This window comes from Equus przewalskii, chromosome 20 (genome assembly GCF_037783145.1).
Source record: "Equus przewalskii isolate Varuska chromosome 20, EquPr2, whole genome shotgun sequence".
Taxonomy (NCBI): Eukaryota; Metazoa; Chordata; class Mammalia; order Perissodactyla; family Equidae; genus Equus; species Equus przewalskii.
Genome location: NC_091850.1, coordinates 11857171 through 11885010, shown reverse-complemented (window position 1 = coordinate 11885010; position 27840 = coordinate 11857171). Strand labels below are relative to the sequence as shown.

At 37.3% G+C, this 27840-nt stretch overlaps 1 protein-coding gene across 4 annotated transcripts in view; it reads left to right on the top strand.

Moving 5' to 3' along the window:
• The window catches only part of NDUFAF2 (NADH:ubiquinone oxidoreductase complex assembly factor 2), a 145585-nt gene that overhangs the window by 106791 nt on the left and 10954 nt on the right, over positions 1 to 27840 (top strand). Inside the window, exons 4-6 of one of the 4 annotated variants that reach the window (XM_070587526.1) lie at positions 8555 to 8650; positions 9602 to 9723; positions 11761 to 11834. The exons of 1 other annotated variant lie outside the window; for it this stretch is intronic. In XM_070587526.1, the coding sequence (XP_070443627.1) occupies positions 8555 to 8650; positions 9602 to 9723; positions 11761 to 11788 (246 nt within the window). In that variant the 3' untranslated portion in view covers positions 11789 to 11834. Of the gene's footprint in view, positions 1 to 8554; positions 8651 to 9601; positions 9734 to 11760; positions 11835 to 27840 lie in introns of all 4 variants that reach the window. 2 more of the 4 variants (XM_008521773.2, XM_008521774.2) reach the window with 2 other exon arrangements.

Sequence of the window (27840 nt, the reverse complement as noted above, 5' to 3'; positions counted from 1 at the left end):
CAAGTTTCATGTGTTCTCCTTCTCCCATCAGCTGGCACACTTCTGCTCATGCTTAATTCCACTTGAACGGCCCTTTAAAATCTTTTGATGCTTTCCTCAACGTTTTTCTCAACTTCTTAATTCGTAGAGTTAATCACTCACTTCTTGTGTAAATACACTGCGTTGTACACCTGTATAACCCTTTGAGTTCAGTATTATAATTATTTGTTTTATTTGTCCATCTTTCTGAGTATATTTTAAGCTATATGGCACAGGGATTATGTCTTATTCATTTGTATGTCATAACCACCTAACAGAGAGCCTGATTCATTATTAGTTAGACAGGCTTTTATTGACGGACTTGAAAAAAAATCTCAGTGTTACATAAGTATATTACATGGTTTCTGTGACATGAGTTTGAATTTCCAACAACCAACTATAAAATAACCCTGTAAAACTAACATATTTCCAAGTTGAGCATCGCCCGTACTTTTTTCATAGAAATTCACATTTTACTGCAGGTTGCCAAGATAGTTCAGCACTTATTCATTAGAGCAGTCCAAGTTGAATTAACATTTCACAAAATTAATGAGGTAGACTTCTCCCACTATTGACTCCATTCCATTAGAAGCCACGAAAGCAAATATTTTAAAATATTGCTTCTCCTTTCATACTGACAAAACAGTAGGAAACAGAATAAAGTTTTCTATTTGAAAAAGTGAATAAATATATTGCCAAGTATTGACAAAATATATGATTCAGCAAAAGATTTACAGACAGTAGAAGAAAACTCACTTAGAGCTCACTTGCTTCACTGTTAATACATACACTCCATGGAAAAGGAAGAGGAAATTGTAGAAACCAGTAGAGAATGGAGTTGGAGATGGTGATGCTGTAGTCTAAAGAAAGGCTGGGGCAGCTAGGTAGGACCACACTTCATAGGACCTTGTTTACTTCACCATGTTCTCAGATCTGGGATGGAGGCTCTGAAGACTCAAGTTTGTCCATGTCCAAGGTGATTTGACTCTAAAAGATATCACAGTAACTAAAATACATGTGAGTTTAAAATCATTGCCAGAATTCCAGTATATTAATTTACAGTAAGAAATTAAATTGGCAAGGGAAAAACAGGTTACCTGGTGAGTATGGCATTAGGATAAGGGGAGTTAAGTAAAATAAATGTTTATTGCATCAGGCCTAAAATTGCCTACTGTGTCCATCTCACAATAGGGATTGTCTGATTCATAGGAATGGAAATATTTAAAAAGAATTGGCCGCAATTCCCAATATCTATCTCTATCCTACGAATAGCCTTATGATTTGGAATAGAAAAAATTGCCACTTGCTGGTTAAGGCTTTTGCTCCAATGGACAGTGTTTTTACGAATTGACAGAAATTGTCTCTGTGATTCTCCTTTTTTCTTTGCTTCCTCATTCTGATTGGCCTATTATTTCTTTAATAGTTATGTTATAGTCAATTGTTGCTGGCCCTGTAGTGATTCTTTTGTTTTACTCTTTTCACCCCTGCTTTGGCCTGTAATGTGTTGATCTTGCAGTTTAGCTTTCAAAGAGGAATCTTATTTCTAAATTCTTGAGGCCCATTTTACTGTTGTCTCCAAGTAATTGACGTTTATTGAGTGAGTTCTCTGTGCTATTATTAGGTTCATTTTATAAGTTACAGAATTTAATGTCTTAAAATTGACATTTTGCATATATAATCCTCCTTTCCCGTTGACTTAAATTACAAAGATGGAGTGTATGTTTGTATGAAAAAATAGACCCCCACCCCAAACCTCACAACATCCCTTTTGAGAATATAGTGGAAATGGATAAGAAAATTGAAGCATGTTCATACAGTGGGTTATAATATCATTCATTAAAGAGGAATGAACTAGAGTTGCATGTATCAACATGGATAAATTTCAGAAACAGGATATTGAGCAGAAAGAGCAAGTTGCAGAAGATTTCATACAATGCGATACCACTTATATAAAATTTGAAAGCAGGAAAATAATGGACTTTCAACTAAAGATAGTTAAACACATTAGTTTACTTTCTCTTTTCAAGCCTAATGAAAGTGACAGTAAAGGGATTTATTTTAAAAAGCATAAACTTACAAGGTCAGAGAAAATTGAAGAGGCAAAAACAGCAATAATGTTTTGGAAGCTGGAAAGCAGATGAACAAGTGGTAGCAGATTTAGCAAAACTGAGAATGACTCCTAAATCTGGCAGAGGAGAAAGCCCAGAAGCAACCTGATTTAAACCACAGAACCCCAGAATGCTTGGTGCTTGACAATGCCAGGAAACTCTGAGAGTGGAGTTGAGGTTGGTGCTAAAAACAATAACCTGGTTGAAAATCTGTTTAAGAAGCAATTAGATGCTCACCAGTAAGTGTAGAAGAAATAAGAATTGGAAAATCACCATTTTTCAACTATCATTGTAATAATTGTTTCAGGAAAAATCACTAGTGGATTCTAAAACCAAAGCGCCAAATTTTGTTGGGGAACATAGATATTTACATAGTCTCAGGGCATCTCCCTACAGATTAGTAATTAATTACAACGGGAAAAAAGGTACCTTTACACTGGACAAACCTGGTGGATACCACCTTAAGCAGGTTGTCAGAAATTGTACCAAGTAGAACAGACTTGACATCATGTATACCCCCTCGTATGATGCACTGAGAGTAAGACATCATTCATGTAGTATTCTTAATAGCCTTAATCTAATCATGAGAAAACCTACACTGGGACACATTTCATGAAACACCAGACCAGTCATGTCAGTGTCGTGAACAACAAAGAAAAACTGATCAACATGACAAGTAAATGTAACACATGATCCTAGATTGGGTGAAAAACTTAGCTATAAAGGACAATGTTGGGATAGTTGGTGAAATTTGAACATAAGCCATATATTAAATAATAGCATTGTATCAATGTTAAATCTCCTGGAGAAAAAGGAAAGAATGCCATTAAATTTTCCTTTGTGATAGCATGAAACCAGGCAGCTTCTCTACTCAGTTGAAAACTGGAAGTTTATTCATAAGAAAGGACAGTTTTCCAGACAAATTTGAGAGAAGAGGTACCATTCTGAGAAAAGAGGGATTAAATGAAGACATACATATTGAACACATCAAATGAGATTGAATTATAGGTAAGTACATGTAAAATGAACAAATTTCACTTATTTTCCCCAAGAAAAATAAAACTTGGGTAGGAAGAGGGGAAAATAATCCTAGTATACTAGATGGCTCACTTGTTGATAGTGTTTACTCAAAATAATATAAATATTGACTATTGATCTACAACTATATTGAGAATATTCGGTCACAAGAAGGATGGGGTAAATCCTCATTTTCAAAAATGAGAAGATAATATACAGTGCTTAAAACTGAAAAATAAAGAAGTAATAATATAAGAATGTTATCTAGATACAATGGAGGGGTTAGGGGCAAAGTCTGCTGTATAGCTATCAAACACTTTTATGGCTCCCTGGTTTGGCCTATACTATAGCGGTAAACTCCAGAGGAAAATATAAAGTAGGGGCCGGCCCTGTGGCACAAGGGTTAAGTTCACACATTCCGCCTTTTGGCAGCCCAGAGTTCGCCGGTTCGGATCCTGGGTGTGGACATGGCATCATTTGGCACGCCGTGCTGTGGTAGGCATCCCACATATAACGTAGAGGAAGATGGGCACGAATGTGAGCTCAGGTCCAGGCTTCCTCAGCAAAAAGAGGAGGACTGGGAGTAGTTAGCTCAGGGCTAATCTTCCTCAAAAAAAAAAATAGAAAGTAGTTGCTTCCGACAAGAAGGAAATATATTTCATAATAAGCCTTTTAGAACAATGTGGTTCTACAAACTATGTGAATATATAACTTTGATTTAAAGCAAAGAATTTTAAAAATAAATACAATGCTATAGATGAGGGCTAGCAAAGTTGTTTTTGTTTTTGTTTTTTTGGTGAGGAAGATTGGCCCTGAGCTAACATCTGTTGCCAATCTTCCTCTTTTTGCTTGAGGAACCATCTGTACCAATCTTCCTCTATTTTTTGTATGTGGGATGCCACCACAGCATGGCCTGATGAGTTGTGTGTGAGTCCACTCCCAGGATCCAAACCCGCAAACCCCAGGCTGCCAAGGCAGAGTGTGCAAACATAACCACTACTCCACCTGGCCTGGCCCTGCAAAGTTTTTCTTCAGAGCACCAGATAGTAAATATTTTAGGCGTTGTGAGACAAATAGTCTCTGTCGCAACTATTTAACCCTGCCGTTGTAGTGTGAAAGCAGTTATAGACAATATGTATACTAGTGAGTATGGCTGTGTCCAATAAAACATTATTTACAAAACAGGTGGCAGGTGACTCCTAGTTTGCCAACCCGTGCTGTTGATCAGTGATTTTCAAACTGGGATACTTTTGCCCCTGGGTACATAAAGACTTCTTCTGGGACATACAAGTATGGATAGCTTTCAAGAAATTAATTTCCATATTCTCTCTTTCCATATGTAGTCCTTCCTACAAATGATCTACCTCAGAACTCCTTCTAGTCTGCCAGTTCTCCTTCCTGACTTCTTTCGTAGTCATCTGTCTCCCACTTTTCAAAAGAAAAGCTTATCCCTTGTCCATACTAAATCTTACTATGGTGCGTTGCCTTGGGCTTTAAAAAACCTCCAGGGCACCAAATAAAGAGACTGTTGGAGAGTCAGTCTCTCCTGAGGGAGAGTCCCTTGAGGGCAAAGCAGAGAAAGCTTCAATAAAAGTTATTGAAGGGGGCAACAGATTATTTCATCCAAGCGACAAACTCATGGCAAGGCTCCATGCCGTATAGTTTCTCTGTCAAGCGAGCTAGCTAGGTATCCATGTATCCATCTTAAAATTAAGATTCACAAGTGAGAACGTTGTCATAGGGATGCGTGATAACACATTTATTTGAGTTAAAAATTGTCAGACTTTTTCTGACAGAGAGTAAGTCAGATTTGGCTGATTAGGTTTGACAATGAGGACTGGCGTTGCCAATTAAATTATGTGGTTATATTTTTCATAAATTGAATAAGCTAAACTGCAGCTCCAAGGCTTTGACAGAAACATGTTTAAAGCGTGCATTCAATACGCAATAAACTGGAAAATACATCCCTTACCATTATTTGTCAGCTTAAATGTACAAGTGGTACATAGTTTTCAAAAGTCTTAGGAAATAAGCTTGCAAAAAATTTAGAAAACCACTGCTACTGTCGTTTATGGATGTATAAAATTGAGTATAAGTCTATCTTTATATGTTGGTTTACTCTGTGACCATTTTATTAAATAAACAAGAGTTATCTGTTTTCATCATTTTCCGTTTTGTTAATTTATTCGGGATTCTAGGTATCCAACCGTAGTCCACAACTTGTTTACACTTAAACCTGTTTTAATTCCAATATTCTAATGAAACTGCTCTTCCTAATGACAAGACATTTAGATAGACAAGAAATGATAGACAAGAAATTTAGAGTAATCATTCCCTTTGGGGAAGGAGAATGTGGGGGTGTCATAGAGGGCTTTTGTCATATCTTTAGTGTTTTATTTCTTAAGTTGGATGGTAGGCACAAAGGTGTGTATTATATTATTAGCTATATTTATTTATACACATGAAATATTTTATTAAAACATACAAAAACCCTTGTAATCATATGTTTTAAGAGAACATGTTGGGTCCCTGATAGAAAAATAAGATATTGAGAATAAACTGAAAAATGAAATACTTGAAATTCTAAAATACCAAAGGCACTTAAGGAATTATCATACCAGTATGCATAAGAAACAGTCAATGTGGCTTAGTTTTTGGAATTTCTTTTTAAACCCTGAGTGCTTATATAGTTTTTTTTATTCATTTAGTTACTTACCAAGCACCTGGTATGTGTTTAATAGCTAACATAATTTCTTTGTAGACTACTTGAGTACATACCAACCTGTGCTAGATACCATAACTCTGTTAAATTATGTTTAGATTCTGTTTTTAGTGTCATTTTTTCTTTCCTCTGTGGAACTGAATTAGTCTGATTCTTTAAGGTTGCAGGGAAGAAACATTCACATATTGCCTTCAGAAATTGGATCTTATTGCAAATTTACACAGGAGCATTATGTCTTCAGTGGTAGAATCATTCTGGGATCTTTGGTATTCAGGACTGGAAAGAATATTTCCTGAGCTTGATCAATGTCGCATTCTTTATGTACCTACTAGTATTTCTTCCTCCCCAAAGGAAAAGATACGGGTGAATGGGTTTATCACCATTCACAATGAAAGGTCCCTGTTGGGATACTAGTCATTTGACCTCTGTCATGCCTAATCCATTTGTGCCTGCCTTTGACCAGGGAAAGAAGCAGGCTTGTCCCCATTCAGGAGTCCCTGAAGCTCTGAAGTTTATGCCTGCCAGTGTAATTGTTAGGCACTTTTGTAGCTCTCTGGCTTGGTCTATACTGTGACTTGACTTGATTTTTTCCCTTTGTTTTATTAAAAAATTAATATAACAATAATTTTTTTAATAGAAATAATAAAATACCCCAAATCCTATGTCTGGTTGCACAACTCTTAACTTGAACAAGTTAATTTACCCATGCATACATTGGTACATCATTGTAATTTTGGTACACTTATTATAGTGTATTCTGATGTTTTCACTTCACTTATTGTAATAAATGAATAAAAACAAGCACTTGAAACACAATAGCATAACACTTAGAGATGCCTTTTCTATGTCCTTTCTTTGGTATTGACCTCTAGCTTTGTAAAAACTAAGAAATATAAAATTTGTCCTGCTTCTCTAGAAAAATATGGTAAGAAATCAAAGTGGTTATTAGAGTGTTTTGAGCTCCTCGCAGTCTGTACTCTTAGCCAGTAAGCTATTATACCCGTCAAATTGTAGGTATTTATTGTGCAATAAATTTTTATGCTACTTTGTGCTGTAAATCTTTTTGGTTTTCAAAACATTAATTTTAGGTGAGTCGTACTAAAAAGTGTCTCTTGTGGCTGGCCATGTGGCCTAGTGGCTAGGTTCCCTGTCTAGTTCGGCAGCCTGGCTTCATGGTTTCAGATCCCAGGTGCAGACCTAGACTACTTGTCAGTCATGCTGTGGCGGCGACCCACATGCAACATAGAGGAAGATTGGCACAAGTGTTAGCTCAGAATGAATATTCTTCAGCCAAAAAAAAAAAGTAACATCTCAAATTTCAAGCATCCCACCTCTCTCAGTCTAAAAGGATTCTTCTTATATACTTCTGTACAAAACTTAGTTTTAAGTTCAAGCATGTTCTTATTCTTAGCACGTTTTTTCTGCTGTCTTGACCTTTATCTGACTTTTAAGGAGACTATAAAAGGTTTTTTTTAAGTTGTATATAAATTGCTATTATTCATTATTTTTAGATACACGTGCTCAGGTTCTTCTGAGATTCATCATAATTCACTAGGTGTATATTAAAAAGTGTACAGAATTAGTTCTGAATAGTTAGCCTTCTGAGTCATATCATCAGTCACGAAGACAAATCCCATTTGGATTTTAAAACTGGGCTCACATCCAGAGTGAAAAAGGTTAGGGGAGTTAAAATGATGTTAGGGGTTTTTTTACTCCACACTTTTTCTCAGTTAACTCACCAAAACATTTTCTTTTGATTTTCTTCTTTTTCTTTTCATCCTGGAGAAGTAATGATTTTCTTCACAATCTGAATTTTAAAAAAATAAATTACTGTTGATCACTTTTCTTAGATGTAATTTGATTTCTTTAAATGGAGGGAATAATGGTCTTCAAGAAAATTGTGTTGATTGTGTTGGTGATGTACCCTCTAGGATACCAAACCATAGTTGATTGCCTCTGATTTTATTATGTCTTTAGGCATGCCAGATTTTATTCTCAAATATTTATTATGACAGTGATAAAATACTATACTCATTTGCTAAGTGTATGTTGTTGCTATGGTAATAAAGAATTAGAGATTTTATGTATTTTTTCTGATATACATATGTTCATGGTGTTTCATATGTTCAAATATACTTAATTTCCTTCTCAAATATCACATTCTGGTGTCACTGTGATGCATTTCTTTACTAGTATTCTAAAACATGAGTAAATGGATGTGTCATCTATAGCAGAGTTTTTCAATTTATATGTTACCTTAGTGGATTGTGAAATCAATTTAGTGGTTTATAAGTAATTTTTCTTTTTAATGAAGTAGAAAAAAATATGAAATAGAAAATAACAGCATACAAAACCTTACTAAGAGTGAGTATTGTTTTCTGAAATTCTTGTTTCACATACACACATGCACATATGTTTATGTAGCAAGTTGTGGTGGAAATGTATTTCTTACTGTGATGGTTAATTTTTATGTGTCAACTTGACTAGGCCATAGTACCTAGATATTTGGTCAAACACTAGTCTAGATTTTGCTGTGAAAGTATTTTTTTAGATGAGATTAACCTTTAAATCATAGTCTTTGGGTAAAGCAGATTACCCTCCATAATGTGGGTGGGCCTCCTCCAATCAGTTGAAGACTTTAAGAAAAAAAGACTGACATCCTCTGAGGAAGAGGGGATTCTGCTTGCAGACTGCTTTTGGACTCAAGCTGCAACATCAACTTTTCCATGGGTCTCCAGCCTGCCAGCCTACCATGAAGATTTGGACCTGCCAGCCTCCACAATATGTGAGCCAATTAACTTAAAACCAATCTAGCAATCCCCCCCATATATACATACACATACGTATGTGTATATCTACATACATACACACATATATACAAATCTTACAAATCTTACTGGTTCTGTTTCTTTGGCAAGCCCTAATAACACTCTCTAAAAGTCATAGTCCAAATGGTTGAAAATTATTAATGTTGAGAGTAGTTTTTTAACCTTGTTATATATATAAAATACTTAGCCAATGCCTAGCTCAAAGTAAGCGTTAAATAAGTGATGGCTGCTATTTTATTATTTCTAATTGTTATTATTTAAAACTCCATAAAAATCCTAATTTGTTGTGAAGTTGTACAGAAATAATTCAAGCTCTACACTCATTTAAACTATATTTTATTTTATTTTTTTGAGAAAGATTAGCCCTGAGCTAACGTCCACCACCATTCCTCCTCTTTTTGCTGAGGAAGGTTGGCCTGAGCTAGTATCTATACCCATCTTCCTCTACTTCATATACGGGACACCTGCCACAGCATGGCTTAATAAGCAGTGCATAGGTCCGTGCCTGGGATCCGAACCAGTAAACTTCAGGCCACTGAAGCAGAAGGCGTGAACTTAACAGCTACACCACTGGGCCACCCCCAAACTATCTTTTTTAAAAGATTAATCTACATTTGATAATAATACTGTGGTGTTTTGAATGTTTGCTTTGCAAAAATTCTTAGGAAATTTTCCACTAAGTTTTTGTCTCTCCATTTATGTGGTCTAAGAGCTGTCTCTGTTTTTTCTGCCATAATATTTAGAAAAATTCAATATATTTGGACTTTTGAAAAAATAATCTTTTTCTGTAGTTCGAAATGACTTTAGATTCTCAATCCGAATGGAAAAACGGACAGGCATGTAAGAACCCTGTATTGGACGCCTCTTGTGCTCTACCTCACATCCTCTTGTCCTTCCTTTTTCTCCAGCCTAGCTGCAGCTACCATCATAAGTGGAGCCTCACTACAGCTCTACTGAGTAGCTTTAGCTTTCTGCTTGGACGCTGTGGCATGGGCTGTCTGTGGGGAACCAACCTGGAAATATTGAGAAGGTTAGCCCAGGTAACCATTGACCCATGGGGGATAGGAGCTAATGGATAATGCTCTCTTTCTGTCCCTTGGCAAACAGTTCAAGCTCATTCAAGCAGTTCAGACACATTCAACATGACTCCTCAGAAAGTTCCAGCAGGGATTGGGTCCTGGTAACCAGAGCATTGACCAGCGGCAGATCACAGCTTTGTTTTGACTTTCCTTCTCTGTTTTACTCTCTCCAGTATCTTGTTCCTCTTCCCTGGGATCACTTGTTCAACAGAAGTTTCATCAAAACCAAAATTGTTGTCTTTAGCAGACAAAACTGAGCCCAAAATTTAAATGCTCAGCATCAAGTAATTAAATTCAGCAGGCCAACTCATTTTGTAACCTGAGTGCACATTGGTCCTCTGGCACAAAATGATATGCTCCTTAGAAATATTACTGAGAGTGTGTGTATATCAGATGTACTTGAAAATTTTGTGACCAAAATAGTCTCAGTAAAATGAAATTCTGGGTTATCATTCAATACTTGCCCAGGTACTGAGATTAATTTTTCAGGGTCTCTGTCTTGGCCTACAAGTATATCTGAAGCTTAACTCATGCAGGAGTCCAGTGACTTTTCTTTCCCAGTAAGAATCCTGATTGTACTTTTCAAGTTTGATAATAGAGTGGCCTCCTTACTACTGTCCATTCGGGATTAGAAGCAAGTATCTCCTTTCCATCTGGAACACTGACCCTCTGCAGAAGGATGTCTTAGGTTATCTAAAGTCTTGATCGTTTCAAAAGCTTGGCTGGGGGAAACCATGTCTAAAGAAGATCTAGGATAGAACTTCCCAACTGGTGAGCCAGAGCTGTATTAGAGATGTGCCCATGAACTTGGTGCTGTTAGTCCTCCAATGACCAGTTGCTTCCTGTTGTTGAAAAAGTTGGGAAGAACTATCTAAGGCAGTTCTGTCTACTAGAAATATAATCCTAACCACAATAGAATTTAAAATTTTCTGGGAGCCAAATTAGAAAAAATAAAAAGAAATGGGTAAAATTAATTTTAATAATATATTTTATTTGACACTCTATATATAAAAATATTATCATTTCAACATGTAATAGTACAGAAAATTATTAATGAGATGTTTTATATTTTTAATACTAATCTTTGAAATCCAGTGTTTATTTTATACTTAAAGCATATCTTAATTCAGATTAGCCACACTTCAAGGTGTCATTGGCCACCTGTGGCCACTGGCCACCACTGAACAATGCAGATCTAAGGGATATGCTGTATACCTACTTGTATCAAGAGAGATCATCAGAAATTTAGCTCCTCCATCAAGTTCTAGTTTTTATGTTTTAGGCCTTTGATTAATAAGTGAAAAGACTAGAAGATGATCATTTCTGCATCTGTTTGAAAGCTTCTACTTAAGATATCAGTTATTTTGCTCTTTATCTCTTAGTTAAGCATTCTTGAAAATGTATTTCTCATAGAAGACTCTACCAGAAAAATTTTTTTTCTATCTCAAAGAATAAATGTTTCTTTTTATTAAGTAAAAAGAACTATATAACTTATTTTGTTTTTACTTTTTGCCCTAGCTATTAGGAAGTTCAGAGTAAAATATAATGTTAAATCACAGTAACTACATTAACACTTGATAATTATCAGATATCTTTCCTCCCTTCCTCATGGTCTGACTCTTTTAACAGATTTTACATGCGCACACCCATGTGTGTGCATGCCTGTGAATATGTGTGTAAGCCACCTCAAATCCTTAAAAAAACAGAATCCCTAGATTGATTGACGAGATAAATACACTCCGGATAGAGAGAGAGAGATGTTTGAGCTCATTGTGTTAAATGTACTACTCTGTGGTTTTTGTCAGATGGTCAGATGTGCAAATTTTAGTACTCGAGTGGCATAAATGCAGTGGACTTGACATACCAATGATAGTAGGGAGCTACAGAGCATATAGATGACTCAAAGAAAGGCATGAGGCATTTCTGTGTTCGGTAGGAGAGAAGGAGGATAGATGTAGATATAATTAAGAGATTTATTTATTTCACAGAATTGGCCTACACGATCGTGGGAGCTGACAAGTCAGAAATTTATATGACAGGCTGGCATCCTGAAAATTCTCAGGTAAGAGCTAATATTGTGGTGTTGAAAGAGAATTTCCTCCTCAAGGAGCTCTGTTTTGCTCTTAAGGCCTTTCAGTGGAATGGTTGAGGTCCACCCAAATTATGAAGGATATCTCCTTTACATAGAGTCAATCGATCATCATAGATGTTGACTCATCTACACAATACTTTCACAGTAACATCTGCGTTAGTGTTTAACTGAATAACTGTGTACTATGGCCTAGCCAAGTTGACACAGACAACTGATCATCACAGATGGTAGTTTTTATATTTTGATAATTAGTTTAAATTACATTTCTTGCTTTAAAATCCAGTGAGTTTTGAATGCTCAGAAATTTTGATCTTCAAATTCCTGGACAGGAAGGTATGTGTGTAACCCAGTGAAAAAAATCTACTCACAAGAATATGATTAATCTTTTAGGTACTAGTATTTGGGCCATTATAATTTTTTTTTAAGATTTTATTTTTCCTTCTTCTCCCCAAAGCCCTCCCAGTACATAGTTGTGTATTATAGTTGTGGGTCCTTCTAGTTGTGGCATGTGGGATGCCGCCTCAGCGTGGCCTGACGAGTGGTGCCATGTCCGCACGGGCAGTGCCATGTCCGCTCCCAGGATCTGAACTGGCAAAACCCTGGACCGCCAAAGCAGAGCACTCAAACTTAACCATCGGCCACGGGGCTGGCCCCCTGGGCCATTATAATTTGAATCATGTTTTTATTCTGTTTTCTTCTAGTTATTAGCATATTTTACAATTTGGAATTTCCTTAAAGGAAACAACAATTAGCACATAAACTGGTGTTTTATTTGTACCTTTATTTTCCAAGACAATTATTTCTTAATTTAGGCAACATTCTGTCTTTAATACAGCTATCAATATGAGAAAAACTTGCTGAAGTTCAGATTCTTATTGGGAAATAAAAGACTTGTGAATATGCACATACTTATAAAATTTAAGTACGTTATCTTTTACTGGTAAATGCTATGAATAAATTAACCTGTGGAGACCTTAGTTCAAAAAGTTATCCCAATTAGCAATGAAGGTGTAAATGTGAATCTAATTAATTAGTTGGCTTAGCCTCTTTCCAAGTTAATGTCCTGTTCATATGCTTTGCCTTTATAAACACATCGTATGAGAATGAATTTTAAAAGAAAAGAAAATTATAAAATATACCATATGATCTTGACTCTGTTATTTTTTAAAGTCAAGTCTGTGTGTGTAGAAAAAAAGACTGGAAGGAAACATACAAAATTATGATGGTTATTTGGGTGGTCAGTTGATTTTATTTTCTTCTTTATGCTTTTATGTATTTTATGAATTTGCTACATAAAGGAAACACTTCCCTATAATCATAAAAATATTCAACTTTAAAAAGGAAATTAAGAATGCCAGCTTAACGGTTTCTTCCCAGTAAGTGATCTAACAGGTGGTGCCAAAGGACATAGAGAGGAAGAGCCCACCATAATACCCATCTCTGAGCATTGGGACTGTGCCTTGACTTCCTTAATTTAATACCAGTCTAGGGGCTGGCCCAGCGGCGCAGCAGTTAAGTGTACACGTTCTGCTTCGGCAGCACAGGGTTCGCTGGTTCGGATCCTGGGTGCGGACATGGCACCACTTGGCAAGTCATACTCTGGTAGGCGTCCCACATATAAAGTAGAGGAGGATGGGCACAGATGTTGGCTCAGGGCCAGTCTTCCTCAGCAAAAGAGGAGGATTGGCAGCAGATGTTAGCTAATCTTCCTCAAAAAGAAAAAAAAAAAGTAATACTAGTCTCTCATACTGAGGCTGTTTTATTTGTACCCTTAGGGAAACAAGTGCTCTTTGTTACCATCACAAAAGTCATTTCAGTCCAACGAATATTTATAAAGTGCTGCCGTGTTATTTATCAGATCATTAACACTTTCCTGTCTCACTCTAACAAGACTGTTTATATAAATTAACTTTTACTCTTTCTTGCTTTAACCTTTTATGTACTTATTTTTCTGTACCTAGACTTTTGAATGGATATTGTTTCCAGTTTCTAAAGATTTTTATCCAAATGTCAAGTTGTGGAAGAATTTCTATTTTGGACATATTGCTCTCATGATGGTTCTCAAATTTTATTTTTATTGTTATAACTTTAAAATCTTTCATCTTAAAATTTCTCTTAATAATTACTAATATTCCCCATCTTTGATTTAGACCATCTAGTGTAGACTGTCTAGTCTAAGACAGTGGCTAGAAGCCACATGTGGCTATTACAATTTGAGTTAATTAAAATTAAATGAAATTTAAGATTTAGTTCCTCAGCCGCACTACCACATTTGAAATGTTCAGTAGCCATATATGGCTAGTGGCTACCATATTGCATAGCACAGATTAGAACATTTGCATCATAGAGTGTTCTGTTGGATAGTGCTGCTTTAGCCTCATGATGTCTTTACTCCAAACTTTGTTAATCTTGTTTCTTATTTCTTTTTTCTACTTTCCTTTTCATACTCTACTAAAATTTTTGAGTCTACCATTTTTGGTAAGTGAGATAAGATCTTCAATACCTAGCCACAGTACAGAAAGTTATAGGCAGAGTTTTGCTGACACATATTTCGAACTATAATTGTTGCCATTTCCACTCCTAAATTTTCTGATGCTTCGTCATTTTCATCACTGAATATTGTCAGGTCTCTTCTTATGCCTTATATTTGACCAATACAACATATGTATTCAGAAAGTAGACTAATCTCTCAGTATCTAAGAGTCTCACATGTTAAAATCTGGTTACTCTTCATCATTTTTTATCCAGGCAAAGAAAACTTAAAATTGTGCTTCCATTAGCATCTCTAGAAGAATACAGGGGTTGCTTCTAGGAGAACTAGATAGCTGGGCATGTGAGAGGGGGAATAACACTTTTTAACTCTAAATCTTTTTGAATCATTCAGATTTGATGCCATTTGCCTATATTTCTTACTTTAAAAAACTAATTTTTTCTAGCCCATTAAATTCAGGATGACAACAATAATTTTGCCTTAGTATTTAACTAAAAGACTAGTGCCTTTCTGTCTAATAGATAGTCCTACCAAGAGTGTAAAAATAGAATAAGTGTGGGTGAAATGGGTGACTGGGGTCAAAAGGTGCAAATTTCCAGCTATAAAATAAATAAGTCCTGGGGATGTAATGTACAGCAAGGTGACTATAGTTAATAATTCTGTATTGTATATTTGAAAGTCACTAAGAAAGTAGATCTTAAAAGTCCTTATCACAAGGAAAACAAGAAAAAAATTTTTGTAACTATGTATGGTGATGGATGTTAACTAGACTTATTGTGGTGATCATTTCACAGTGGATACAAATATCAAATCGTTATGTTGTACACCTGAAACTAATATGATGTTATGTGTCAATTATACCTCAATTAAAAAATACATTTATGGGGCCAGCCCGGTAGCGCAGCAGTTAAGTGTGCACATTCTGCTTCAGCGGCCGAGGGTTTGCCGGTTCAGATCCCAGGTGCAGACATGGCACCACTTGGCAAGCCGTGCTGTGGTAGGCATCCCACACGTAAAGTAGAGGAAGATGGGCATGGATGTTAGCTCAGTGCCAGTCTTCCTCAGCAAAAAGAGGAGGATTGGCAGCAGATGTTAGCTCAGGGCTAATCTTCCTCAAAAAAAAATTTTTTTTCAAAAAAATAGAATGAAATCTACATTTTAAACTATAATGACAAAGCAAAGGTTTACTTTAAGAATTGGAGATTCCCAGACCTTCAGATTAAAGTAATTAGACCTATCCCCCGAAATGAAAAATATGCTTGTTGCAGAGGGTTGGCCAAGATGGTGACGTAGGAGGCTTCTGAACAGCCCTTCTCCCATGGACACACCAAATATACAGTTACACTCAGACCAATGTCTCTGCAAGAAGTCCAGAAAATAGATGAGTGACTCCTACACGTAGGGTGAGTGAAAAAAATACCCACATCCAAACAGGTTGGAAAGGCTGAGACACACTCTCACCATAAACCCCACCACCATCACAGTGCCGTACAATGGGGAGGGAACTATCAATTCCCAGCTTCTCCCTGAAGAGCGAAGGATTTGGACCCCACATTTAGCACCCCAACTTTTAAGACTCCCACCCAAGGGATGGACCCCAAAACACATAGGTCCAAAAGCTAATGGGGCTCGCATCCAAGAGACCCACAAGACTGTAGCAAATAAATAAGCAGCTGTTAACAGGCATTAGGGCTCGCCAAAGCTATGCCTCTGGGGCTCAGTACAGAGACAGAAGGCAGAAACAGCTGTTTCTCAGTCTTCTCTGAAAGGGGACATTCTGCATACATTGAAAGCTGTTGCCTAAGGGTGAGGCTTCTAATTTAGCTCACATGTAGGGCCTGGCTGGGATCTACCCTGAAGACCAGGGAAACCAGCAGACGCTTCCCTACATTCTTCCTTTAGCCCACTCCACGTCACCAGTTTCTCCCTGCAAGGAGCTTGTACATGTCTGGCACCCCACCTTGCAGTTGCTGCCTCAGGGAAAGGTCCCTGGATCACTTGGCTCTCATAGCCAATAGGGCTTGCATTCATGAGTCCACAGACTGTAGAAAACAAAGAAGTTCTTAATGGGCACAGGAGTACCCTCCCGCACCCCCCACCCCCATGGATGTATACTCAGGCCCAGCACAGGGGAAACAGGCAAAATCACCTATCTCCCAATTTCTCCCTGGAAGGGGCTTAACTGCAAACGTTCCAAGCTACTGCCTGAGGGTCTGACTTCCAATCGGCTTGTATCTAGGTGCTGAATGCAGCACTCCCCTTTGTGACCTGAAGGATCTTGACACATCCTTAACTATTGGGAGCCACTAAGAACAAAGAAAGTGGCTTGGACAATCACAAAGGTTTGAGAGACAAGCAGGAGCTCAGCCTGGGTTGATTAATGAGGTTCATCTCCCACACAAGATCACTGTGTCAAGACTGGGAGAGGACTGTTTTATCTAATAGGCAGAAACTCACATAGAGAGTCAAGGTAAATGAAGAAACAGAGGAATATGTTCCAAACAAAAGAACAAGGTAAATGACCAGAAACAGATCTTAATGAATGGAGATAAGTGATTTACCTGGTAGTTGAAAATAATAGTCATAAGGATTCCCTATTGGAGCTTTTTTATAAAAATAAACTTTAATTCCTTTCAACCCTAAAAAAAATGCTCACTGAGGTTAAGAGCGATGTATGAACAAAATGAGAATTTCAACAAAGACTATAAAATTTCTGTTTATATAGACAACATAAAAAAGTAACAAATAGAAATCATAGAGCTGAAGAGTACAGTAATTGAACTGAAAAACTCAATAGAGGGGTTCAACAACAAACTAGATCAAGTGGAAGAAAGGATCAGTGAACTCAAAGATAGGGCAGTGGAATTCATCCAGTCAGAGGAGCAAAAAAAAAAAGAATGAAAAAAAGTGAAGAGAGTTTGAGGGATTTATGGGACACCATCAAGAAGATGATTGTACGCAATACAGGGATCCCATAAGGAGAAGAGAGAAAGGGACAGAAGGCTTGTTCAAAGAAATAATGGTTGAAAACTTCCCCAACTTTGGGAAAGAAACAGATCTAGATCTAGGAAGCCCAGAGAGTTCCAAATAAGAGGAATCCGTAGGGATCCACACCAAGACACATTATGATTAAATTGTCAAAAGTAAAAACAAGGGGAGAATCTTAAAGGCAACAAGGGAAAAGCAACTTGTTATATATAAGGGAACCCCCATAGGACTATGAGCAGATTTTTCAGCAGAAACTTTGCAGGCCAGAAGGGAGTGGCATGATATATTCAGAGTACTGAAAGAAAAAAAAAACTGCCAACCAGGAATTTTCTACTCAGCAAAGTTCTCCTTCAGAATTGAAGGAGAGAGAGTTTTCCAAACAGAAGCTGAAGAATTTCATCACCTCTAGACTGACCTTACAAGAAATATTAAAGGGAGTTCTTCAAGCTGGAATGAAAGGATGTTAATTAGTAATAAGAAAACATAAAGTATAAAACTCACTGGTAAAAGTAAATATATAGTTAAATTCAGAATACTTTAATGTTGTAATAGTGGTGGGTAAATCACTTATAGCTCTAGTGTGAAGATTAAAAGACAAAAGTATTAAAAATAACTATAACTACAATAATTTATTAATGGATACACCATGTAAAAAATGTAAATTGCGATATCAAAAACAAAATGTTGGGGGGATGTATAAAAATGTACAGCTTTTGTATGCATGTGAAATTAACTTGTCAGCTTAAAACAGACTGTTATAAATATGTAAGCATCAAATATAAGATACTTTATGGTAACCACAAAGCAAAAACCTATGGTAGATATACAAAAGAGAAAGAGAAAGGAATCAAAGCATACCACTACAGAAAATCATCAAATCACCAGGAAAGAGAGCAAAAGAAGAACAAAAGAATTATAAGACAACCTGAAAACAATGAACAAAATGGCAGTAGTAAGTCCATAACTATCAATAATTGCTTAAATGTAAATGGATTAAATTCTCCAATCATAAGACATAGAGTGGCAGCCATGTGATATGAACCTCCTTATTACCCAGCAATCCCACTTCTGGGTATATATCCAAAGGAAATGAAACCATTGGATGAGTGGATATATACACACACACACGATGGAACATTATTCAGCCTTAAAAAGGAAGGAAATCCTGCCATTTGCGACAACAGGGATGAACCTGGAGGGCAGTATGCTAAGTAAAAGAAGTCAGACAGAGAAAGAGAAATAATGTGTGGTACCACTTATATGTGGAATCTTTAAAAAAAAAAAAAAAGAATTCAAACTCATAGAAACAGAGTAGAATGGTGGTTGCCAGGGGCTGGCTGGTGTTGGAAATAGGGAGACACCGGTAAAAGGGTACAAACTTAGTTATAAGATGAAAAGGGTCTGCGGATCTAATGTATAACTTGGTGACTATAGTGATAACACTGTATTCCATGATTGAAATGTGCTAAGAGAGTAGAATTTAAATGTTCTCAAAAAAAGAAAGTTAAATATTTGTGGTGATGAACGTGTTAATTAATTGATGGGGGGAGACCCTTCACAATGTATATGCATATCAAATCATCATGTTGTACACTTTAAATATCCTACAGTTTTATTTATCAATAAGACCTCGATAATGATGAAATTTTTTTTTTAAATGGAAATTTTTTACTTTTTTTTTTTTTAAAGATTTTATTTTATTTTTTTCCTTTTTCTCCCCAGAGCCCCCCGGTACATAGTTGTATATTCTTCGTTGTGGGTCCTTCTAGTTGTGGCATGTGGGACGCTGCCTCAGCGTGGTTTGACGAGCAGTGCCATGTCCGCGCCCAGGATTTGAACCAACGAAACACTGGGCCGCCTGCAGCAGAGTGCGCGAACTTAACCACTCGGCCACGGGGCCAGCCCCAATGATGAAATTTTTTTTAAAAAATTTAACAAATGCAAAGAATCTAACAATAAAAAAACAATTAAATATTTAAAAATAGTTTGTTGCTAGTTGTATATTAACTATGAGAGACATATTTAAAATTTAGAAATGACTAGTTTGATTTGTTATGGGCCAATTCTTCTGCTTTTGGTTACCTAGGTAATCTTAGATAACTTTAAAACCTGGCTACAATGATAATAAATAACCTATACACGTTATAATATAGTATTACAGATCGATGCATTCTCACTGAGGGTGCCCCAAGTCCTGTGCATCCAGTCATATCATTAGCTTAGAAATTTGATTTACTAAAAGAACCGTAATACACCAGTCCTAAAGGAAAGATCCGTTTCTGAGGGAAGGTATAGAAGTGCTTTTTACATAAATAAATGCCACAAATCTAGGTATTTGCTTAATTTAATTTCTTTTAGCATGTGTTTTTCTTTTATTTGTACTTAAAGTATGAGAAATGTTGGGTTAAAAATTGATTGCTTTTTGGGGCTGGCCCCGTGGCCGAGTGGTTAAGTTCGCCCGCTCCGCTGCAGGCGGCCCAGTGTTTCGTTGGTTCGAATCCTGGGCGCAGACATGGCACTGCTCATCAGACCACGCTGAGGCAGCGTCCCACATGCCACAACTGGAAGGACCCACAACGAAGAATATACAACTATGTACCGGGGGGCTTTGGGGAGAAATAGGAAAAAAAAATAAAATCTTTAAAAAAAAAAAAAATTGATTGCTTTTCATCTCTAGTCCATGGTGTTCTTGATATGCATTGATAAATGTTTTCTGAATTGCACAATGGATATAAAGTGAAATGTTAAAGAGGAAAATAAAGTTTTTGTGACAGGTCCTGTCTTCTTTCAAACTATTTCTAGCTTTTCTATAATTATCTATTTTGACAGCCTCTCTTCTTAAGATAGGGAAAAGGTATATTTTAGTGAGGACTAATAAGCATAAGGGTTCAGTAATTGTCTCCCTCACAAAGTTAGTCTAATTGCATTATCTGTGGTCACCAAGTTACACAACAGTTTATCATAAAAACATTTCATTTCATGTGTGTTTGTTGAAAATAACCTCACTAATATGATTTTCTCTTGAATGATTTCCAAATTTTCAACACCAGATGGATATTTTTTGCCAAGAAATCTACATTGCATAGTAATTTAAATGCAATAATTATAAAAGCTATAGGATATTATCATACTAGAGTAATACTTGTTAACAAAATTCATTTGTGTATTGGAAAAATATTTGCATGTAATAAGTCCAATGATATATTCAGTGAAGGTTAATACAATTCATGGATTCACCTAAGAAAACGTCACAGTTGCCTCTCAATTTAAGAAGCAAAAGTATTTATGAGTAAATGATAATAGTAGAATGTAAACACGATTAGCCCACACTATGAAAATAGAACTTGGCTTTTGTTCAACTTAAATTTGCAAATTAAACTTCCGAATCCTAATGTTACAGATCTTCTTGAGAAAAATTCCCAGATAGGAAGTTTCCTAATTCCTGCTACAGTTAAAAGATTTCTTAGTGTAAAAGAAAAGAGACATTTCTAAGAATTACTCTAAAAAAAAGATCCGTATAACCTGAGTATCACAGAGCTTTTTATTGCCAGAATGGAAAGGAACAAACCCTGTTGTCTTTGAAGTGTACTCTTTTATCTAGCAAGTGGCAAAACATGCTATCCTAACCTTCAGTTTGTATGCTTGTTAACTGAAACTGTTCAGGGAATCGACTATCACTGTTTTGGAAGCTTGTGCCTAAATACCTGAAACAAATATCGCTTTCCTTTAAATAGGTGATTAATTGCTGTCATAGAGGGGAAAACTAGCAATAGGCCCCAGGAAGGAAGAAACTAAAATTTGTTCACCAGATATTTTGGAGTGCGTATTCTATGCTAGATGTTGGAGGTGTGGTGGAAGATATGCAGATGACAGGGGAACACTGTAGATCTCGTGGAGCTTGTCCTCTAGTGGGACAGACAAACATGCAGCGAAGACCGAAAGTGTATCATCACAGACTGGGAAAAGAGCTCTGAAGGGAGAAAGAATAACAGGGGTAGCTTTCTTTAGATGGGACATTAGGGAAGCTGCTCTGTGGAGGTGATATTTAGGCTGAGACCTGAAGGATAAAAAGAAACAAGACGAAGAGTGAGTAACGTGAAACCTAAGCAGATACCATAATGAAAAGATTGACAAATTTGACAGCATAAGAAATTTCTACTTTTTTATAAAAACAAAATTCTAGATAAAGTTAAAAGACAAACCAAAGACTAGAGGAAAAAGTTTTAAAATTTAGGACATATAAAGACTTTTTTTTCTACTGACAAAGTTGTGGGGAAACAGATATTCTCATTCACTGTAGGTGCAGGTATAAGTTGATGTCTACTCTTTAGAGAGCAGTTTTCCAAGTATATGGGAAGTTTTTGATGTAGTAATTCCAGTTCTGAAAAGATACCTTAAGAAATGATGGGCAGATGTGTAGAAATCTTATACAATGATGTTGTTTATATTGTTGTAAAATGTGAAGCATCCTAAACATCCGTCTACAGGGGATTGAATGAATAAATTGTTACCTCTGTACAATGTAATAGTAGCTACTATGCAGCCATTAAGAAGGATATTGTGCATCGATATATTGGTACAGAAATATGTCTGGAAAATATTAAGTGAAAGCAATTTATGGTACAGTATGCATAGTACATATCTTATGACTATACATTTGTAAATTAGATTATATTCATCTTGTAAATATATATGTATTATGGGGAAGGTCTATAATGATATACTCTAGACTTTTTAACTGGATATGAAATTATAAGAGATTTACATTTTTGCCTTTGTAGATTCAGTATTTGTTTCAAGATGTATTACTTTTGAAGAAAAAAGGAAAGTGATTTTCCCTTTGAGGGAGAAAAAAAGGACATTTGAAAGGAGCTAAAAAAGTTCTGTTTGCTCCTTTGCAAATGCTCCAACCCTGTTTCAAGTTTCCTGTATCTTAGCAAACCCAAAAGGGCAGGCTGATTAGACGACAAGGATATGGCAATGGCAGGCAGTCATCCTACTTACATTCCCTAGCTGTGTTATCTGGTGGTTTATCATTTGTCTCTTCCTACTAGAATTTAAGCCTCATGAGAGCAGGAACTGCGTTTGTTTCCCTGTAATATCTCTAGGATCTAGAACAGTGCCTGGCTCAAAGTAGATGCTCGATAATAATGAATGAGTGTGTAAATGAAAGTGCAAGAAAGTGGCTCCAGCCTGGGTCTCTTGGTGAGTGCCTTAGGAAGCCCCTGTTTCTTCTCCGCCCTTGTTTTCCTTTTGCTTTTGTTCTTCCTTCTTAGAGACCATTTTGCTGCCCTCCTCCCAATTCCCATGAGAATTCACCCTACATCATTTCTTCATCTCCCCGTCTCCATTGCTGCTGGGACATCCCTGAGCCTCTCCTTTTCTCCTGGCACCAAACCTAAAGGAAGCCTGATTCCTGGGCTACCACTGATGCCCACTTAAGCTTATGCCTGCTTGGTCACCTGATTGCTTGACCTTTAGAACTCACCGTACAACCCTAATTAATATTCTAGCCTTTTCATTTTCTTTTAGGAGAAAAAATGTTACTGTGGTTCCTCTCTTTTATCATCCTTCCTTCCCACACGTCATTTCGCTTGGTTTCATCAGCTGCTGCTCTTCTGGGAATTGTGACCCCTCCCAGTATAATCGCCACAGGCAGTCCTGACCTCCTTGCTGCCACTCACACTGCCTGAAATGGGTGTTATAGTTATTGCTGGTGGGGTCGTGACTGTTTCTCTGACTGCTGCACTGCTGCTTGTCCACAGGGCCGCCTTCTGCCCCCTACCACTCCCCATCCTTTCCCAAGCCTATCCTCTTATTCCTGCCTTCTCCAGCCCCGTAATAGGAAGGGAAATGCTCGGACTGTCTTGGGAGTAGGGGTAGTGGAGTCCTGAGTTCATTTGAAGTAACTGAGGCTCACTTACCCATCTGCCTTCTCACAGAACTTTTGCGTCTTTTGGGAAACAGCACCAGCAGTCACTCTGAGGTGCCAGCATCGTGTTTTCAAGTTTCAGTCAGTCGTAGACGCTATGGATGATGTATTGTGATTCTATCACATTGTATTTTTTATTGCAAATGTGCTACACTGTGGCTAAATTGCTTAATGTAGGGCCTGCCCGGTGGCGCAGCAGTTAAGTGCACACATTCTGCTTCTCGGCGGCCCAGGGTTCACCAGGTTGGATCCCGAGTGCGGACATGGCACCACTTGGCACGCCATGCTGTGGTAGGCATCCCACATAGAAAGTAGAGGAAGATGGGCACGAATGTTAGCTCAGAGCCAGTCTTCCTCAGCAAAAAGAGAAGGATTGGCAGCAGTTAGCTCAGGGCTAATCTTCCAAAAAAAAAAATTGCTTAATGTATACTAAGCAGGGAATATAACCATCATTATAACACTGTTTCTCTGAAAAAAGTGTTTTGGGTCCAAAATAATTGATTTATTATTAAACTTTCTTACCTTAACACTTTCCTAAATTCGGAACTTTGCATTTAGGTGGTGATATATTTTAAGTCAAATACTTACTGGTTGAGAGATGAAAGGTATACAAAGAAAAAGAGAAATAATTTTTTCTTAATTTTCAAAGGAGCATGCTGAGTCATCTTTACCACATTGATTTTAAAAAACTGGTATAAGCTCCCAAGAGTGTAAATAAATTTGTACCTATCTTTTCTTACTTTTCAGGTTATTAAGGCTTTTTCAAGATTATGAGGAGAAGGGCTTTAAATCATTTAGAATCAGAATTTGTATTATGAATAATAGAATATGATTTATCCTTGATTACTAGCTATTTACATTTAGATTTGGATTTAAAGCACAATTGCAAAATACAAAGTTGATCTGCTCATTCAGTAGTGAGTAAAGTGCATGTATAGAGCCAAATCCATTCATTCAACAAATATGTGTTGAGCACTTGCTATGTGGTAGGCATTGTTCTAGGCACTGAGTTGGCGGGGAGGAAGGATAAGTAAGGTAGAAAAAGCAGTCAGAAACCCATTCCCTTATACACAGCAAAATATATATGCATTTACCCTCTGCCTTAGCAATCCAGCTTCTGAAAATCACTTAAAATTATCGGGTGAAAATACACAATTGGGCATATCCACAGGGCTACTTGTAATAGAAACAAATAATAGAAATAGTAAAATCTACACTTAGTGAAAAACTAGAAACAACCCAAACGTCTGTTAGTAAGCCATGGTATGGCCTCACGATGGAGGCTGCCTACTCAGCACGCTCTGCAGCTGGGAAGCAAGTCCTTTCTTGAAGGACTTGTCTGCCATAGGCAAGTTTGGGTTTTGTTCTAAGGACTCTTTAAAGGATTGTTAGTGGGAAGTAGCATGAAAAGTCGGTGGTTGCTGTGTGGACCTTAGCTCATAGAGGACCAAGGAGACCTAGTAGGAGGCAATTGTAGTTTAGGCAAGAAATCTGTTGGCACTGGAGATGAAGAGAACTGCACAATTCAAGGTACATTTTGGAGGAAGAATTGGTAAGATTTAATGCTAGATGCATGTAGGACATGTGGGTAAAATAGTTTCAGCAAATGTACACAGTTGTATAAGGGACACTGATTTAGCTGCGACTGGCTGAAGTGCTGCTTCCCACTGTGAGGACATCCCAGTAGCCTCTTCCTCCTCCCCAGATCCTGCACACTGGTGTGCATATAATATGTGAGAGAGGCTGCTGTGAGAGTATGGTAGTTAAGTTTCAGGGCTGCCAGTTAGCTGGATGGCCCCTCTCTATGCACGTGCCTTGGGGTATTGCCTTGGAGCTTGTCTGTATCTTAGCATGTGAAGAAAGGGAATGGGGTGAGGCCCGGTTGAAACAAGGCACAGCTGCCAGGGGTCCGGGGGAACAGTGTAGTCAGGCAGCACTATACTGAGCCCAGTATGCTGAGAACTGTGCAAGGCAGTGGAAAGAAGAGAGTGGAGGCAGAGCTTCCATTTCAAGTCTAGGCTAATTGTGTGACCCTGCGCTAGTCCTCTGAGTCTCATTGATCTTGGATATATTTAATTTTAAATGTCCATTAGCGATCCAAGTGGAGGCATCAATTAGACAGTTGGATACATGATTCTGGAACTTGGAGAGCAGTCAGGGCTGAAAGTATAAATTTGAGATTCTTTATTATTTAAATACTGACTGGTATTTAAACTCATTATGATTGGAGATGATTACTTAGGCAGAAAATGTTGAAAAAGAGGCCTAGTATTGAGTCATAATATTGAAGCACTTCAGTATTCTGAGGTTTAGCTGAGGAGGAGGAGCTAATAGTTCATTACTAGATACATCTCAATTTGGTGTGTCTAAAACAGAACTTGTCTTTTTCTCTGTTTCCTACCATGGTTAATGGCATTATCCATCATTGCTCATCAGACACTTGGGGATTGTCGTGGTCTCCTTTATCTTCACATACTTGCTGGCCAAGACCTTTCTCCTTTTGAATATCTTTACAATTTGTCTTTTCCTCTCCATCTCACTACCGTTGTCTTGGTTCACGTTCTAATGATTTCTCGCTTACATTTCTGTAGTAGCATCCTAACTGATTTCTCTATTCCAGTCTTGCCTCCCTCCAATCCAATTTCTACAGTTGCCAGAGTCTTTTTTTTTTTAATGTTGTATAAACATGTAAGTCTTCTGCTATGGTTGTCAGATTTTGCAAATAAAACTACAAGGCATCTAGTTAAATTTAAGTTTCAAACAAACAATGAATAATTACATTGTTTTTACATTCAGGTGTGTCTCATGCAATATTTAGGACATACTTATACTAAAAAAGTATTTGTCGTTTATCTGAAATTCAAATTAACTGAGCATTCTACTCTTTTATCTGGAAATCCTACTCTTGCTTCAAAGTCAAAATATTTTGCCATGGCTTTCAGGATAAATCTGGTGCATTATAAGATTCGGCATGTTCTGACCCCTGTGTGCTTAAGTATCCTGAATTTGCCGTGCTGCTTTATTCCTCCATACCTGTGAGTGTGTTCTTAGCTCTTCGTAGAATGCCCCTCTCTTCTCAGTCCACTGGTTAATTCCTGTTGTTAAGACTTAGGCATCACCTTTTCTAGAAAGTCATTTCTAAACCCCTGCTTCCCACCCTATAGATAATAATAGGAACACCAGCTTTTCTTCTGCAGTCGCCTAACATTCTTTGCTTAATATTATCACAGAACTTATCACATTGTAATTTAATTAATTTTTTTTACCTGTCTCTCCTCCCAAGACTGTGACTTCCTTGAAGACAGGGTAAAAATTGTGTTTTTAACTCTATCCTTGGCATATTGTGGGCTCTCAATATATGAATAAACCAGTGAATGGGTAAGTGAGAAAACCCGTAAGCATTAGCCACATCATTGGCCATTGGTGCTTACCCACCTCTTCCCTACCTTGACTCCTAGATAAGTCTGTGTTGCAGGAAGCCACCTCCCTTGCCTTGCTCCTCTCTATCCCCAAGAATGCTCCAGAAGTATAGGAGCCAGGTTTTGTTCTCTGTATCCCCAGGGCCTTGAATTGTAGGTGCTCAGTATATATTATTGAATGAAAGAAAGAAAAATGCATGAATGAATGAGTATGATCTTGCAGGGCCACAGGTCCTGTTGTCCCTTGCATCAGGGGACAGTATCCCTGCATCAGGTCCTAGGGAGGGCAACCTGCAGCCACTACATTTTTTATTCCGTTGGGCAGACTCCGTAAAGCTGGAGCTGCAGCTTCTCTAACTGTGTCTCACCTCTTCTTGCCCAACTCCTCTTCTTCCCTTCCTCAACCTAGAAGAAAAATCTTTTCTCCCTAAAGTGTCTGGCACATGACAGCTCAATAAATGCTAGCAGTCATTCACAGATGGGGCCCCCTCTTTCCTCCAGGGCCCCAGTCTCTCTGCCATTTCTTTCCCACTCTTGGAGCCCAACCCTGGAAAGCCATGGGGACCTGACACTACCTTCTCTCCCAGGGATTGTGGTCTTTCCCCTTCTCACACAAGGGAGCAAGATTTTCTTTGTCTCCCACCAGGGTAATTCAATTAATAGGACTAAAGTTAAGTAACTATAATTTTTTTTATTAATGTTTAACTGCTAAATTTCTTTTTCAGTTAAATAATTGTGTCTTTATGCTCAAAGGTCTTTTTTCATATGTATGGAAGTTCATTTATTTTATTAAAGGAAATACCACCTGCAAAACTGTTAAGGACTTGAGCTCTGCGATTAGTTCATTTTAGTGACATTTTGAGATTTAATAATTAATCTGGCTCAAGTTCAAAGAGAGAAAACTCAATGCCAGAAATTCCTAGCCAGCAAGGGATATAAACAGACCTTACAATTGTCCCGTCAAATAACAAGAACCATTGAGATCAACTTCTTGTAATTAGAAATGTTTTGAAAAAATGCAAGAGAAAAGTTCAAGAAGCATGTCAAAACAACAAAACTCAGTCTACATTTTCATTATTGTAATTGATCAAAGTCTGTTTATAATAGATTTCAATGTGAATAGATTAAATGTGACATTGATTTGGC